This window comes from Haemaphysalis longicornis, unplaced genomic scaffold (assembly GCF_048455015.1).
Source record: "Haemaphysalis longicornis isolate Haplotype H1 unplaced genomic scaffold, Haemaphysalis longicornis Haplotype H1 scaffold_1, whole genome shotgun sequence".
Lineage (NCBI taxonomy): Eukaryota > Metazoa > Arthropoda > Arachnida > Ixodida > Ixodidae > Haemaphysalis > Haemaphysalis longicornis.
The window spans coordinates 423,000,356-423,018,612 of record NW_027526203.1 but is presented as its reverse complement, the minus strand read 5'-3'; the positions used below and the strand labels follow the sequence as shown (position 1 = coordinate 423,018,612).

General features: G+C 47.0%; 1 protein-coding gene and 1 long non-coding RNA gene across 3 annotated transcripts in view; one reads left to right on the top strand and one right to left on the bottom strand.

The window, feature by feature from the left end:
* The window catches only part of LOC144155665 (protein APCDD1-like), a 325,627-nt gene that overhangs the window by 263,064 nt on the left and 44,306 nt on the right, over window positions 1-18,257 (bottom strand). Inside the window, exon 2 of one of the 2 annotated variants that reach the window (XM_077687254.1) lies at window positions 7,617-7,755. The exons of the other annotated variant lie outside the window; for it this stretch is intronic. Coding sequence (XP_077543380.1) covers window positions 7,617-7,755 — 139 coding nt within the window. The remainder of the gene's footprint in view (window positions 1-7,616; window positions 7,756-18,257) is intronic. 2 annotated transcript variants of the gene reach the window in all.
* LOC144155667 (uncharacterized) overlaps window positions 1-18,257 on the top strand; it is a 62,873-nt gene that overhangs the window by 13,514 nt on the left and 31,102 nt on the right. The window lies entirely within an intron of this gene.

The window sequence follows — 18,257 nt, the reverse complement described above, 5'->3', positions numbered from 1 at the left end:
CTTGCAACTGACACCGCTCTTGTTTGTGTAGGTTAGTTTTAAGTGTGAATACACTTTATAAGCGACCCCAAACCATCCACCGCCGGCGTCGGCGGCGTCGGCGGCGTCCGCTGTGCTCCTCTATAAAGAAAAACAGCATCCGGCGCCAGGTTTCGATCCGCGGACTTTGCGGCCGCAGCGCGACGCTCTACCGATCAAGCCACGGACGCGACGGTGATATCAGTGTTGACGCGCCTTATATCTTTAACGCATTCAAACTACGTCGTCAGCGGCGTGCGTTGGCGACTCAGCGGCGTTATAGCGGCTTGATAACTGCGTGGTGTACACGTGATACTACAAACCCGATGGAAGAGATGGAAGAGAAGGCGGCGAGGCGGTGGGCTGCGGGGGCCGAGCGCAAGCGCCGCAAGCGGGCCGACAACCGTGTATTCGCACTTTCACATTCTCCCCCTCGGGGAAATGCGGGGGAATTTTTTTACTATCTTTTTCAAATTCGAACAAAAATGAGTGCGTTGCTGGCTCTTCCCCCGATGCTGTGTAGTGCTGCTGCGTATCGTAAGCGAGTACAGCCGGTAAAAGGCTTGTCTATAACACAGCTTTCGTACTCTCAGCCCTATCCTGCCCCGCCGGAGCGGGATTTGAATAAAACTACTGCGGAATTCTGAAGTCTTAGCCCTTCGCTTTTGCCTCCGACATGTTTGGAACTAGTACGTTTCGGCAGTTTTCGGATGTAGCTGGTTGAAGTTGAAATCGCTGTTATAGACAAGCGTTTTACCGACTGTACATTTGAAACAGTCTAAAAAATGATTTCGCCTGTTTTCAAATCGAGTGCTATATTTGCTTCTGCTATTGCTTCTCATCGGGGATAGGGTACTGGACCCCGGTCCTGATGGTGTCGTCCAAGTAAATTTGCCGAGTCACGATGATGCTAAACAATTACATTTTCGGAGAGGTTTGCGGAGGGGACAGGCGGCGATAATGCAGTAGTTGGAGTCTATTGAAACTGGGCTTGCAAGGCATGAAGCCATGATAGCAGAAACCTTGGTGTGACGCAGGGCCACATTCAGGACGTCAGTAAACTGTTACCAGAACATGCAATGGTAATCAAGGATATTTTGCAACAAGTTAATGAGTTACAGGCGAAGTCGGTCGGTCGGTCGGTCGGTCGATTGGTCAGTCGGTCAATCGAGAAGGAGGGAGGGAGGGAGGGAGACTTTAACCAGAGTTGAAGTGAGCATATCTGGGGAGTCGGTCGAGATGTTGGACCGAAGCCGGAGACAAAACCTGGTTTTCTATGTTGTAGATGACACTGACCATAAGCGGGACCAGTCGGAAAAATTATTTCAAAATATTTGCAAGGATAATTTGGGAATTCAGCTATAGTCAGTGCAAACGGCGCAATGCATTGGTCGATTCACTGGAAAGACTAAGCGGCCAGTTGTAGATTTTTCTTCTTACAAAAAAAAAAGCAAGACGTTCTATTAAATGCCAAGAAATTTAAAGGGCCGATTACAGGGTTGCCCAGGATTACTCGCCTGAGACACGTAGCCTACGCAAACACCTGTGGGAATATGCGAAAGCTAAAAAGGAAGACAAAAATAACAAAGTAAAGCTAAGTTTGGACAAGCTTATGAACGATAAGGCTTCTGAGTGGGGCAAAGAAAAGGGAGGAGTGGTTCCTGTCCCGAAGCCTTGACGCACTGACCAAAATAAGACACGACCTTATCTCGACCTCGTTGCTTTAGTTGCGAATTGCCGAAGAGTTATCAATAAAGTGTATAAACTTGCGGCCTTAATAGAGTCTGTAAATGCGGATATAATATTTGGCACAGAATCTTGGCTTAATCCGTCAATCAGCGATATTGAAATTTTTCCAGAGAAATTTATTGCGCATCGCAAAGACAGGCAGAGCCTTCGTGGTGGTGTTTTCGTGCTTGTCCCGTCCGATTTGAGCTCATCCGCTTTTGATACCACTCGTGATGTGGTGGAAGCAGTGTGGTGTATAGTTATTTTACCTGATCCTTTTTCTTTTGCCGCCGGGGTTATTTATGGACTACCAAACTCTGATATAGCGATACTGCAAGCATTAAGTGAAGTAATCTCGGAAGCTTCAGATCGAGTTATGTTGCTTGCTGGTGAGCTCAATTTACCAGAGCTCGCCTGGAATCATAATATTTGTGTGGTGAAAACGTGTACACATGTTAACATCAAAATAGAGAGCATTGTAGATACCTATAGGCTACTACAGTATGTTAACAAGACAACCCGTGAAAATAGTATTTAAGACTTGTTGTTTTACAGCTCGCCAAACTTCTCAAATTCGGTCACTATCGTCCCGGGTATAAGTGACGATCAGGCCGTAGTCACAACTATAAAAAAAAATTTCACCGCCTGAAGTGCCGCACGAATAGGAGAGTGTTCTTTTATTATCGAGGCGATTACTCCAGTAAAAGTCAAAAATTTACAGCTATTTAATTGTTTTCGAGTGCATGGCGGACGATGAAATTGTGCGTGAACTGTGAAGGCTTTTTGAACTCATAGACGCACATGTACCAAGTGTAGATTCTTCCAAACTAAAATAACGGAGCAATCCATGGGTGACGTCTCACCTTTTGCAGCTAATCAAAAAGAGAAAGTGGTTATTTGCCAAATGCGAACGAACTAAGCAGACTGAACATTACCAGAAATTGTGCCAGATTACGCAAGCATACGAAAAAGGCATCTTTACCGGAAATATATTAACGGGGGTGGGTCTGACAGTCTGGGTATAAACAATATTGTATATATAATAACCGAACTATTATTGATGACACAGCCAAGGCGAACGGCTTAAACAATTATTTTAGTTCTATTTTTACACCAATACAGGATTTCATGTCTTCATCCTTCGCCAGCAACGTATCCCCAATGAACCCGATTGAGATTAGCGTAAGTGGCATCGTAAAGCAATTGGAGCAAATAGATGAAACAAAAGCAATTGACCACCCCGATAGAATTTCTCCGCGTATTTTGAGACGCTGTGCTGAACCAATTTCTCTGTATCTGCGTATAATTTATAAACAATCTTTGTGACAGGCGTTTTACCTATTTACTGGAAAACTGCTTATGTCATTCCAATCCATAAGTAAGGGGGGGGGGGGGGGGACGATGATGAAAATTACAGGCCAATTTTCTAACTTCAATAGTGTGTGAGGTAACGGAACACATTCTCTATTCTGTAATAATGAAACACTTAATGGAAAACAACATTTTAACAAATGACCCACACGAATTCCGAAAGAGGGTTCTCATGCACCACTCAACTTGTTGAATTTTACCATGACCTGGCATCTGACATTGAACGTGGAAAACTGGGCGTGTTGGTACATAATCTGGGCAAAACAGCGCACAAAAAGACAAGGACAGAGAAAGATACGCGACAGGGACTGCGCAGTCCCTGTCGTGTGTCTTTCTCTGTCCTTGTCTTTTTTTTGCGCTGTTTTGCCTAGATCTGACATTGACTCAGGGGGACAAACCGACTGCATTTTCTTAGATTTTCGTACGACAGGCATTCGATACGGTAACGAATTCATTTCTTTCTTACAAACTTAAACTACTAAACGTAGATTCTGCTGTGCTTAGGGCGATATAAAAGGGGTCATTTTAGACGGCAAAAGCTCTGAGTACGTTGATGGGACGTCGGGAGTCCCACGGGGATCTGTATTAGCGCCACTTTTGTTTTTAGTTTATATTAATAATATTTCAGTGGGTACTTCATCAGCTGTCAGACTGTTTGCAGAAGATTGTGTTGTGTACAGAAAATAAGGAGTGAGAGTGACGTTACCCAACTGCAAACTGACTTGGAACGGGTTCAGGATTGTTGCTGTGCGTGGAGAGTGAATTTAAATAATAAAAAAGTGTGTTCGCGTTTCTTTTACGAAGAAACGGAAGCCAATGGAGACTGATTACCTCTTAAACAATGAGCCTGAAAAAGAAGCTGCCAGATATAAATATCTAGGTGTAGTGTTTTCATCCGATTGTTCATGGAATGCACATGTAAGCGACGTGGTGGGGGGAGAGCTCGAAGGGCGCTAAATTTTATGCAACGCAATTTAAAAACTTCAGAGAAAACCTTAAAGAAGACGGCCTACCTGACATGTGTTGGAGCTGTACTAGATTATGCCTGTGCCGTATCGGATCCCTCGCAAGTAAGACTGACTGATGCACTGGAGAAAATTCAAAACCGGGTGGCTACGTTCGTCTTGGGACGGTACAAGGGGGGGGGTATAGCTGCACTCAAATGAGAAAAATTAGCCGCGTATCTGCTCACTTCGTTGCAAATGTCCACGAAAGAAGGCAGTCGTCTGGCGACCCTGTCAAGTAAATGTATCCATTCTCTTTCCCGCTCACTTCTCATGCAGTTCCTCTCCCGTCTCACTCCTCCCAAGGTAAACACGCCAGCGGCTTGCTCAAGTCAATTTAAATTTACCGCGTTCCACTGCTCCACGCTGAATTCCTCGATGCCAACGCTGCCGTACAGCGGGGACGCGCGTGAATCGAGGCACTCTACTTACTCCACATGCGTTCCAAGCGAAACATGAAAACTATCTAGTGGAACCTTTCATTACTGTTGCCGTTTGATTTTTTTAAAATGCCGCTAGGGAAACCGCGGGCGACCGCTTTTGTATTTTTTGGGCGTATCTTTCATTAAATCAACCAGCCGTGTATTTTTAATAAAGAGAACAATGCGAATATCACTTATCTATTAATGTCTTGCCCCAGATAAGCGTAATATTTTGTTTTAGCTCTACAATCTTGACAAGTATGAGCATTGCCAGCGGATTTAGCCGTTTAGATTTGGCTGTGGGTATATAAACCTATTGTGCAGCATCTGTTTCACTTTGACCGGGGGGCTGAATTGAGGGACAGACAGACAGACAGACAGACAGACAGACACACCAAAATTTTCGTGTTCAAGTAGCCCAAGAAAGACTATACTCTTTAAAACAAACTTGGGTGAAAACTGCTTTCATCGCGGCGACGAAAATTGCGGTCAAAGTTCTTTTTTTTTCAGATATTCCGTGATAAAACAGGAATTAACAAAAATACTTTAAAGAACCTTATTACCGTTCATATAGAACTGGCCATGTTTTCAAAATAAGGGAATTTCGTACCAGGACGGACCTATTCGCTAAGTCGTTTTTTGCTAGAACAATTAAAGAGTGGAACAAGCTGCCTCAATCGCAAGTGTTCTGTACAAACGAAGATTTGTTTATGTCCATGCTGTAACCCCCATGCTGTAGCTACTTCCGACAATGCGGGGTAATCTCCGAATAAAGAAAATAACGAACAGGAATAAATAACCTTGCGACTTAGCCAAGGCCATGACCAAGTGCAGGGGTGCGTAATTATTCAACGTCTCCGTTGTTCCTAAAATTGTGATTCAGGCTCTGCCTTTTTATGCTGCTATTGGTCAACAATTATGAGCTCATGTTCAAAAGTTGTATTTTTTATATTATTTACATGCACCTCGGATGTCACCTGTCGATGCGTTCTATGAACTCTTTGAAGCAAGGAGAAAGTACGGCGTTCATCAATAACTGTATATAACTGTATATAATCGCGCCACTGCACCCTGCAAACAAATTGTAAACAAACATCTTAGATGCCCCTAGATTCCGGAAACCCTTGCCAGACGGTATTATGTGTGCATTGTGCGCTTAGGGATTAATGCTGTGAAACTGCCATTACCTTAAGAGAATTGTGCAATACACTCGCAAACACGTGAAGCGGTACTGAAGAAACAGTGCCGTAAAGGAAAAAAAAAACTCGAAGTACCAATGTAATTTAAACCCAATAAAATGGTGCTGCACTGCAGATCTAATTAAGTTTTACGGCAAAGCGATCGAGAGAGAAAAAAGGGGAGGCGTCCAGGAAGCGTCGCCCGTTTCCTTGAGCCTTTGTCGTTTTACTCCTCCGCGCAATTCGGCATCCCTTTGTTCCCCCGGACCCTTTGTTCTCCGTGGCCCACTTGAGCTGCGTAAATGGAGCGCGTGTCCGAGAATATCGTCGCGTATAGCTGCCCTTTCCGTGCTCTCGCCGCTCGCCTTTGAGGCGGCGTCAGGAGGGCCAGACCCGGCGAGAGAGGTGGGCGATCAAAAGAAGCGCGGCAAAGGGAGAGCGCGTCCACGCCGAAGATGACGGGCACGGTCACTCGATGGTTATGGCCCCGCTGGGGAAGGAAGGCTTCATTTGCAGAGGAAACAGATTGCAGCCCGAAGCCGTGGCCTGAGATGTGCTGCGGTAACTGGCGTGTCGATTCTCGCGGAGCCAGCCGGGCGGAGGCGGCTTGCAGGCTAATGCTGGCGCATAATAACAAGGCGACGCTGCCGTAGGAGCTACACCGGTCACCTCAAGGATTTTGCTTCTTTTCGAGTGTGCAGAAAGGGAAGCAAGCGCCTTTCCCCTTGCTGTCGGGTCTATATAATTCAGCTCCTCTATTTTCCTGGCGGGCTCGACAAGAGAATATTTTACGCCAGCGCAGTGTGTGGAAGATACTTCCGACGCGTTGTGTTATTTGCAGTGGCCCATTATAAGATTTTTTTAATTGTATAAAACACGATTAAAGAAATGTTCATCCGAGAAAGCGTAGACTAAAACAAAATTGATTAGCTCAGGGATATTCAGCAGTACCAAAACTTCATTTTTTGCTTTTCTTTTTATTTTATTTTTTACTGTTCACACAAGTACAAGGTTCAGAGTGCGGGCGTTTCTAATTATTACGGGGAATTCGGAGACACGCCCTGTCAATCCCGTTAACTGCTGCGGTATGTATGTAATGACTATTCAATTCGATTGCGACAAAATGTTTCATCGCCCAGGCACGCTTTTTAGGCCTTAAGAAGTAACGGCCTGGCAGATGAAACATTCCCGAACAGCATAACATTAAATGCTTGTTTAAAAACACAGTACAACTTGTTGTTTGGATAACTTTACCTTGTTGAACCCTATGTATTACGGTTTAAGTCATGACAGAAACAACCATGGGGGCGATGCCTTGCCCCAACTGCGTCACCAATGTCAGGAGAGGGTAAAAGTGAGTATTGCGCCACACTGCGTGTTTCCAGTCCAGAAACGGAGCATCCGCGGGTGCATTACTTTCGGTTAAGGAAGAAATTGTTGATGGACAGTAAGAGAACCCGCGCACAACGGCGTCGGTTTCAATACTGTCGATATGTATAGTACCAAGGCGTGACCCTTTTGAAAAGATCGCTGTACCAGCCAGGCAGCTCAATCTTGTATGGGACAGTGCCGTATAGACTACAAGGACTGTCCAGACCTCAGCACATCAAGAAGTCCCCTTCTGCAGATTGCGCTTTCTTCAGACCACAATGAAGACTGGCCAAGTGAATCGTATGTCTTCTTTGTGGTCTGTTTAGCTTAGCGCATTCGATCCAGTGCATTACCAGCTATCTCTTTTCGCTGCTTTTGTGGCTTCAAACAGAAGGCGATCTCTTCCGGCGTGCGCGGTGCGTCTCGCAGAACTCTACGTTCTGCTGGTGGCAGCTACAGGAGGAGGCTACGGATGCACTACTGAAAGGATGTGAATGCATGAGCAAAGATGCGTCCTCGCGTACCGTTGCGAAACCCAGGTGCCGCTCAGGTCGGGCTCAGAGGGCGAGGTTTCGGCGTGCCAGTTGCGAGCGAAGTCCCTGGCCCAGCGCAAGCAGCGAGCGCTGCCGTCCTCACCCTTGGCGAACGCGTGGCCCGGGAATCCTGCGCCAGCCACATCCAAACACACCGCATCAAAAGGCGGGCCCAGGCGCTGTCGCGCGCTCAAGGGCCTAGGATCGCCCCCATCCCGTTTGAAAGAAGAAAAAATAGTTTAGAAAGAAGCACCACACTGATTTCTTGGCTGCTTCTACTCTTCTTTACTTTATTGTTTTCTCTGAAGTCAAGCGTCCACACCTCCTCACTGACCCCTCCCTTTTCCTGGAACCCATCCCCTGATTCATCTACTCTTCTTGCTGACCAGTGTCGCTGTTTGTTTGCTTTGTGAGAGACATCCTGGCCCAATACCGCCAAAGCAGAATAAGATTCCCGGCTCCACATCCCCAGTTACCCAGACAAAAAGCTAACAGCCTCCGAAGACTACAGTCCAACTCCTATCCCCATCACACCCTTCTTCATGCCATCTACCCCGCCTGTAATTCCCGTGCTTGACCCGGCACGCTATACCATAAGGTGTGGGAGGGCCAACAAACCCAGGCGTAGCTCCAACCCCTCCCCCCCTGCGTGCAGTGGTGGCCTGCCTGAAAAGTCCGGGCCCTGGGACCCAGTGCACACTGGTGCAGCGGCCTGAACTGCCAGCCAAGGTCAGGGCATCCCGCACTAGGGACGCTCCCCACCGGGTGGGTGCCCCAACAGTAAAACACCAACGCTCGTCCCATCAACATTTACTCCTCCTCCCGCTCCTCCTCATCTGCCTCGTAATTGTGTTGAAGTCAAGTGTAACTAACTCAGTGATCCACCTTAGTGCATATTAGACCTCCACCCAGCAAGTGGAAGCTCTGAGCCAATGGCTTCGGAAGTGAGGCTGGACCACGATGATCCCTCTAAGGTATCGTTCAAATTGAACGATTTTGAATAGGCGTGGTCAGGAAAGAGTTACCCACCCAAGTGATCCAAAACTTTCTCAAGACCGTCGCCGTGGAAGGGGAGCAGTACAAACAAAGAAAAACGTGAGCTTAAAGTGCCCCGTTCAGGTTGAAAAAAATTCGTATCCCTTTACCGAGGTTCCAACGCACTGTCATTAATGCGTGACTTGCCACACCCTTTAACCGTTGCGTTAGGTCAATCGACCGCCCCAATCGACAAAGGAAGCTTGAATTCGGGTGTTAAAGAATACGTTTGTCTGTGCAAAGAAACGCTAATACCTGAAACCTCACCGTGGCCTTTATCGACCTTCAAAATGTTTCACTAAGCATGCATAAACTACCAAATAATATGCTCAATTTCTTACTGCGCTTGCCGGTACGAGCGCCAATCCGGCATGATGCGGGCTCAGTTGCACAACTTTGGCCGAGCCGTGAAAAGAACCCGAACTTTTTTAGCGATACTTTGCGCACGAGCGAGATGGACACCGCACGGAGATTGGCCACGGAGCTTCCGCCGCTCCAATTTTCCCCTCTCTGCGGAAGTGCCTTGTCAAATATGCAAGCGCCTAAAAGCAGATCGACTCAAGCGCGGCGCGAAAAACTGAAAAATCGTACGAGTCGCGCAGGCCCCTCCGGCTCAGGTGCTGAAGTGGCTGGGAACTTTCAGCCTAATCGGCTCGCTCTTCTGGGGAGCCGCCGCCTCAGGGGGTGGGATAAGAGGAAAGGGGACCGAGGGAAAAGGAGCATAGCGAGCGCCGCCGCCGCCGCCGCGACGGGAGACCGCCGTTAGCGCGCCAGCCACTCTCACGCTGGCGAGAGACGAGAGCGCGAAAACGCGCGCGACGAGCAAAACACGCACAGAGGAAGCACGCTCAATAGAGGGTCATGCGCGACGCGGTTGCGCTTATTAGCGGCCGCCAATCGACCTCGACAGTTAATCAATTTGCGGCCTGCAGCCCGATAAGCGCAGCGCCAGGGGCCCCCTCGTCCTCTCCTTTCCCCGCGCCTTATCAGTCAGGGCAAATTTGGGCAGCCCTAAGTGAAATTTGCGTGGACGTGCGCAGTCCCCTCCTCCACTGCGTACTGTTCATTAAGCTTCTTCGGCGCACATGGTCTATTAAAAGGAGGCATCTGACGAATATGGCCCCCCACCATTTGAAATCGGTTTTATATATTGTCGGGTGCATTAGACATATTCTCCCTAAAGATATAGACGACGTCATAGCGCGATTGGAAGCCGTCGCCGGAGGCTCGGTGCAAGGAAGATGTCTTCTTGACGAACTAGGCGTCACTTTTTAAACTTTTAAGTAACGGTCAGCTTCGCTGGATCATCAGTCGATCACATGTCAATGTGCACAATTTTTAATTCCTCTTGTTGTATTTTCCTTTCAATGGGTTCCATTTATTCGGGCATTTATTTGGCTTTTAATTTTGTTTAATGTAACAAACCTAGGTCACCAAAAATCACGGGTTACGTTCTGTAAATCAATGTTGGCTAAAAAATGTGCGTTACTTGTATAACCCCTTTATATAACTGGGAGTGGAATGACTTTGGTGAACAAATAAAAAAACTGGGTCATCTCCAGAAACCTGGGAAGGGGCGAAGCATGCAGTGTATAAGTGTATTCAAAGATTGTAAGTCTCTCGTTTGCCACACGGCGCGCGCTTATATTCGTGACATCCCAATTACGAAGATGGAGGCGAAGTGCAATTCGAAGCGGAGAACTGCAAATAGAAGCAAGCAAGCAAACAAGCGCGAATGGAAAACGAGTGTCCCGGTGTGTTCTTTTACTGCGTGCCCATGGAGATGAAACGTTCTAGCGCGAGGCGTTGGAAAAACGAGTGTCCAGGTGTTTTAGTACCGGGACCACATGAGAATACGACGACGAACGACGACGACGACGACATGAGACGCCGACAGCCCTAGCCCCTAAGGTGCTTCGCCCCTAAGATTTCCTTTACTCTGAACGCGAATTATGCAAATATTTAGAAGACAGCACCAATAAAATTTAGACTTTCAGACACACACAAAAAAAAAAGATATGCGACAGTGGTCGTTTCAGTGACGTGTTCGAATGCCCTGTAACAGTTTCCTTAACTTGTCACTCCTTAACGGCAAGAAAAAAACTTTCTCCAATTCCAGAACTTCGGGATTACCACCCTGAGGAGCTGAAAATTTATGCTCCAAAAAAAGAGATTTTATAAAGGATTTCAGACTTCCCGTGACGCTTCCACATTTGCGGTCACGATCGTTCAATCGTACCCATTCACCATTCTAGGTAGGCGCCTGCCTACCTAACCAAATATTGTGTTCTGTTTGTGGTGGCCGTCAATTCCCCGGCTTTGAAATATGATCTGATTTTGTATTCTTTGTAGTCTAATGGGTGTAGACGTGTGCCCGTACCGTGCACGCATCGGCACGGTTTTTCTACGTCGGCGGCGTCGTTGTTGCCATGTTGAAAGCTTCGGAGCATGTCCGTGCCCTCATCGCTTTTGGTGCCCTAGGGCCTCGTCAGTCCTCTCAACATGCCTTGCGTTGGTTCTGCTTTGTGCGGGCGACGTCGGAAGTAACCCTGGACCTAAGATAGAGGATGTACTCACACTTCTCAAGCAACATCTTGAAACAACTTCCGCCTTGATGAATTAAAGCGAAATGTAACAAACTTGAATGCCAAAATAGTTCAATCGAGCAGACAATCAGCACTTACCCCCAGTTCACAAATAACTTTGATGATGTGAATGATTCGGTTCGACAAACCAAACTGAGCATCCAAAAAACTAATGAACAACGCGTTAACATCGTGGACTATATAAACAACAGAATGCGAAGAAACAACCTCATTGTGACAGGCCTCCCTGAGGTCGACAAGGAATACTATAAGGAATCTGAAAAAAATTGCAAAGAATTTCTTCACCATCCACTTTAAGCTTAACATATATGAGAGATTGAACGTGCCCACCCTGTAGGCCAACTGCGACCAAATTTCCAGCGACCTATTATCGTAAAGTTCTTGAATTTCAAATCAAACAGTGAAGCGTTGAGCAATGCCAGCAAGATCAAAGATATCGAGTCACTAAACGTTTAACTGGAGGAGGATTTTTCACCGGGGAACCAGTTAGTGCGGAAAAAACTGTGAGACTTTTCCAAGGCTAATCGCGAAGAAACTGAGACCTTTCAAGTACGTTTCAACAGCCTCTATTTTCGAGGCAATATTTTTCGTTACAACGCTGCGACAGACAGTGTCTTCTAGGTTTCCACAAGAACGGGACAGCCTCTCAAATGACAACACGTACGAGTTAACATAAACCGCTTACTTCCAATGGGCTATTGATTCTCGTGGCAAAATTTCGAAGCTTGCTTCCGAAAATCGACGCTTTAAAGGCGTGTATTCACACCTGCTCAGCTGACATAGTCATTGGCACCGAAACGTGGCGTTCAAATAACATTGAAGACAGTGAGCTTGCTCTTTCAAGCCAATTTCTAATATTCCTCAAAGAAGGAATAACTCCTGAGGGGGGGCTCTGATCACAATAAAAGAAAATTATAAGCCAAAGACAAATACAGTAGGTTCTCCTGTTGACCTTGTTTGGGTGTCTGCCTGCTTCAAGGGGATAAAATACCTTTTTGGTGCCTGCTGCCGCCCTCCTGACAGTCGATCCGAGGTTATCGATAACCTAACTACTTCGCCCGAGGAAGTTGCAGCAAAATTTCCCAATTCCATAATTACCTTGGCTGAAGACTATAATTACCCTGCTATAGACTGGTCGACATTGTCATTAACGTTCAGAATAACAGAGCCAAATGTGTTCAGTTTCTTCATTTGATGCACCTTTTTTTCAGTTAACGCAGCTTATACTTGAGCGTACACGCGGTGATCATACATTGGATCTAGTTCTAACAAATAATCCAAATAATGCCCCAGTGCATATACTACAAGAAATTAGCGACCATAACATAATTCCCTGCACTCTGCCACTACCGCTTCTTTATAAAACAACATTCGAGAAGTGCATACTCGACTACGCACGCACTGACGAAGAAAAGATGAATGAAATGCTAGCGGCTCTCCGGCAAGACTAAAAAAAATTTAGCACCCGAACTACTAACTAAAATTTGAGCCCACTTCGAGATAACCTCAAGGAAATAGAACGTGCATGCGTACCAAAAGTAATGATCAGAACACAAGCTAGCGACCCCTGGTTTACTCGTAAAGTTAAGGCGTGTTTAAACAAAAATAAAAAGTGATACAGAAAAGCCACATGGTCTGGGAAGCCTGAGGATTAGGTAGAGTACAAAAAAGTGGCAGGCTTATTGAAAGCCTATATTTTAGAAGCTAAAGACAAGTATTTCAATGCTACTCTTCCCAGCATGCTAAATACAAACCCCAAAAAGTTCTGGAGCATCATAAACCCTAAATGTAAAAGCAAAATTCCTCTGTAAGAAAGCGATATAGGCGCGCCTTTAATAGACGTTGAATGCGCTGAACGTTTTAGCTAATATTTTAGTGAAACATTTACCACTCAACAGCCATTCGGCAACTCAATAACCCTGAGCGTATTTCAAAACCCCTCCCAGATGTTCCCATCGTTGTCAATTAAAATGGTGTAGCTCGTGCAATTGACCGCCCGGGCTTGTGCTATCGCACAAGCCCGGGGCGTGACGCTATTAGTTCGAAATTGTTAAAATGTATCGTCATCTTCTAGCCCTTCTATTATCTCTAATTTGCCAGCAGTCAATCGACACAGGATGCACACCGGACGACTGGAAAACGCCCATGTAGTCCCGATTTTAAAATCTGGTGATAGCACCCAACTCAGTAATTACCGTCCTATTTCACTAACGTCGATCTGCTGCAAGCTACTCGAGCTCATTCTTTATCACCATATCACGGCTCACCTCCACAAAAAAAAATCTTCTGTTTGAAAATCAGGATGGTGTCGGATGCTTCGACGCGCCAACTTGCGCGGGCCCTGGGACGAGCAGCGCAGAAATGAAACGCACGTGTTGCGCGGTGCCTTGAAACGCCGCGCATTCCGAGGAAGGCCGCGCCTGCTCGCACCGGATGTCTTAACCGCCACCACATGGACGAAGAGGACTGCATTTTCCTTCTTACTCGGCCCTTAGCGGCAAGAGGAATGAAAAATGAAGACGGAGAGATGCGGTCCGGGTGCAGGAGAGCTCGGCCCGTTGTCTTCGGGCTACGCCCGAGCATTGCGTCTTAGCCGCCCGCTGGGCTGTAAATAAATGTACAGTTTTGTATCGAAGGCTGAGTTTGTCGGTTGAGGATACCCGGGATCAGATCCTGAGCACTACTGCGGCTTGGAGGAGAAGCCCCGGGGAAAAGAACACCACGAAGATAACTGATGGTATTAGGAGCGAGCGATCATGGCAAATACAGCTGTTGGAGCTAGTGAGCGACCTTCACCACTCATTGCATTCTTCACTTTACGTCGATGCGGTATTCATTGATTATTCGAAAGCTTTTCACCATGTGCCCCATAAGCGCCTTCTGTTGAAGCTCTCCAGCCTTCAACTTGACAGCCGGACGACAGAGCGGATCAAAGAATTTGTAACTAACGGTTTTTAGTCAGTCAAACTCAACAACCTTGTATCTAGCCGCATGCCTGTAAAATCCGGTGTACCACAAGGATCAGTCCGAGACCCTCTATTCTTCTTGATATACGTAAATGGCATAGCTGATAACCTAGCCCCAAACGTCCGCCTCTTCGCAGATGATTGCGTTATTTACAGAGAAATAACAAACCCGACTGATATAACTACCATGAGTGAAACTTAAGCGCAAACAGACACAGGGACGAGAAAGGGAAACGACACCAGCGCTTACTATCAACTGAAAGATTTATTAAAATCGAAAGCACATATATACCATGCCAAGACCCTACAATCAGGCACGTGTGACCGTCGCACATGCGTACGCCGGTACATGAGGACAACCGCCCCCTTTCCTTCTCTTCTTTTTCTTTCTTTCATCCTCAACCCCCTCTCCTTAAGAAGTAGCACTTCTTTACCTAGAATACTTAGTGACGGGTGACTTATACAATTCGAACCCCTAATCCGGATATGGAAGGCTTCAGAAATTTCCCTGGTAGCACGGTCTGTGTGTTTAAAAAAATTCCCCGCATTTCCCCGAGGGGAAGAATGTGAAAGTGCGAATGCACGAGTTGAATTTGCGCGGTTCGGTAATGTTCGCGAAAGAGAGATCACACACACACACACAACTACAAAGAAAGAAAGATGCATTTATTCACAGACACGTATTTGTGTTGTCGTTGTACTTGATTGCTAGAGCGGATCTCAGCTTTGAAATTTCGTGTCAGTACTCCTTTAAGCAGGTGCATTAGCCCTTCTCACGTCCGATTCTTGGCCAATCCCCCACGTGGGTATGTGCCATGTCAGCGGCCAGGCAGCGCGCGCCCATCTCCCCCCGTTGCCAAGGAAGACGGGGAGATTCCTGGCCAATCCCCCACGTGGGTATGTGCCATGTCAGCGGCCAGGCTGCGCGCGCCCATCTCCACGTGCGCGGACATCGCCGGTGGACGCAGGTTCAGGGTCGCTTAAGGCGTGTTTAAGTGCATTAGCACTTAAAAGCACTTGCGTGTCTGTGAAGCATGGCTTACAACCGCAGTCTGAACAGTGCAGCGCCATAGGGTTTTCCTTTCAAGGAGGAATGATGCTCCCTTAAGCGTACATTGAGGCAGCGGCCGGTCTGGCCGACGTACACCCGGCCACAGGACATAGCAATGCAGTACACGATCGACATTGGTCATACACCGAACAAACTGGAGTTTGTGTTAGAACAAACAAGCACGTGTGGAAACACTGTCTCGGGAATCAAGCCTGTTGCTCACCGCCATGCTGCGTAGTCTACCTAGCTTTATTCCTGGCAGAGAAAACCACCTTAACCTCGAATCTGTCAGCAGCCTTCTTAAGGCGAAGCGACAGCGCATGTACGTACAGTCGTGTGCGATTTGAAGGTAATCGCGCGAGCATCGACCGACCACCACGATACCGCCCCCGCGCGGCTTGTTTTACTGCGCCTGGTTCCTAGTTTACGCATTCTTCTCTCCCTCGGTCGCTGTTTAATCAAGCAGCGATCACTACCGCAGCAAAACCAGTAACCCCTTCCTCTTTTTTTATCGCACACGCAGCGGCGACGTCCCACTTGTATCTTACATATGTTCTCGAAAAGGTGCGCACAAACACATTGTCGGTAAATACCGGGTATTTATAACAATGGCTGCTATCGCTGTTCACGATAACCGAGAAGAAAACGCACAAGTGCTTACAACAACACACAATCGCGACAAATCGGAAAGGGTGGTTTACTAGCAGCGGGAGTGATGATTGCTCGAAGGAACAGCGAGCGAGGGAGAGGAGAATTCATAGACGAGGTCCCAGGCGCGCCGAAAACTGCCGCGCGGGGCGTTATGGTCTTTATCGGTCGAAGCTCGCGCGATTACCTTCAAATCGCACGCGACTGTACATACGGTATGACCGCCACTTTTTTACTCTGGTCGGCATACGTTATGTGATGCGCGAACCCTTTCAATTGCTTCACAAGACGCTGACAGATTGCCTGGACCACGGAGAGAAGGAAGCCAGCGTTCTCCAGCCGAATTATTTTCGCATTGAAGCTTTGTAGCGCCAAATGATAACAGGACTTGTTGAAAGCGGATTTGAGGCACGTATGGGCTATCCCATTCTTAACTAGCTTCGAATGAAAAGAAGCGAAGTTTAAGAAACCCCCCTCCTCCTTCGGCATTTTTTCGCCGATGCTATTTACACGCCGCATCGATGTACGAAAATGTAAAGACGAAAATAACAAGAGTGTCGACTTAAAGCAGAAATATGCCAAAATAGCATTTTGGTGCAGGCTCTCTTTTTACCGGCGGCGTATAACACCCCCACAAAAATATTTCTGGCTACGCCACTGCCCAGTGGGTATAATATTTGAAACAGACGTGGCAATATCCCGACACTCGGGCTCTACAAGTGACGGAGCAATATTTCACCCTCATTTGCGAAGTCAACTTCGACAAACAAACAGATTGCCCGTCTGCTGTTTCCCGTCATTGTTTATTCCTTTCTTAAATTTCAGAAAACTCGATCAGCCGAAGAGCCTCACCCGCGTGTTCTAGCAAGTGCGGCTGCAGCGGTAACAGGCTATTGCGGCACTATACCCTCTGCGGTCCCCATGAGGGATTCTACTGTTAGCTGCGAGAGTGCCGTCCTTTTTGGTGAACTAGCTCATGGGCAAGTGGGTTCATGTTCTTAGTCTATGAAAGCAGCAGTATGTTTTTCTAAAGCACGAGCGATCTTTCTCAGAGCGTCTGCATTCAAACATCAGCACCGGCTCATCTACTGTGATGACGCGGATTTTATCTCATTAGCAGGGTCGCTTTTGCGCGAATGTTTTAGGGGGCAGTAAAAGCACATGAGGACGCAGTTTTACCAGAGATACAAACTCGCCGAGGTGGTTAAGTTGCTGTAATGACGTCGCGTTGCTCAGCCCAAGGACGAGGGTTGGATCCCGGCCGCGGTGGCAGCTTTTTAGGTGGAGGCGAAAAGCGAAAACACCCGCATGTCGAGATTTCGGTGTACTTTGATGATACCCAGGTTGTCAAAATTAATTCAAATCCATCCACTAGGCGCGCCTCAAAACCAGGTGCAGCTTCGGCGCATTAAATCCCCGATATTTGAAAGAAAAAAAAACAGGCTACATTGCTTAGGCAGTGTGCAGATTACGCTGTAACATAATACGCAAAATAAAAACAACTTGTGTGCCCCATTGTACGCAAGTTATACGAGACGTATCAAATGTTAAGAGCCATAATGAACCCTCAGACGATACGGCAAATTCAAGAAGTTAAGTGAGTTGTCGCGAAGGTGATCCTTATAGTGTGGTAGATAAACGTATGAAGCAATGAGCCTGTCTCTTGTGTGACCCGACTATTTTCACGGCATTTGTATATGCGACCTCATGAATGAGTACGGCTCGTACGAAAGAGATTGGGTTAAAACATATGATGCAGTAATCCCAAATTCAAAGCCTATCAATTTAATCCAGGCGTGTTATATCAGTGCTGGCGGTGCGATAACGAGTAACGTTGCATGATAACGAAGAACGTTCCGAATGGCTCCAATTAATCATAGTAATGGCCTATAGGCCAGAACACTAAATTGCGGCAGCGTATGTGGCTTGAGGCAGGTATCATTTTACAACAACTTAGCACAATAAGAGATTGCGTAATAATGATGTATACACGCATGAACGGGGTTGCAGAAAGCTGCGGAATTGGTTGCGCCAGGTGGCTTAAACTCACCGCGGGATGTGGTCACATAGACATGGACCGAGACTCCAGGTGGGGAAAGCGGGGGGGAGTGGGGGGGTGTAGGGGGGGGGGGGGGGCGTTACGCAGATTACTGGCATAAAATGCGTCATGCCTTGCAAGGTACCATAACATAGGGCTTAGAAGTTAGCACCATTGAAATGCTTGTATTTACATTGCTCGCATTGCGCGGGTACATTACGCACACTCTTATCACCAAGGGACGAATTATGTTCGTGTGCCCAGTCGTAAACGCATCTGCCTGTCTGG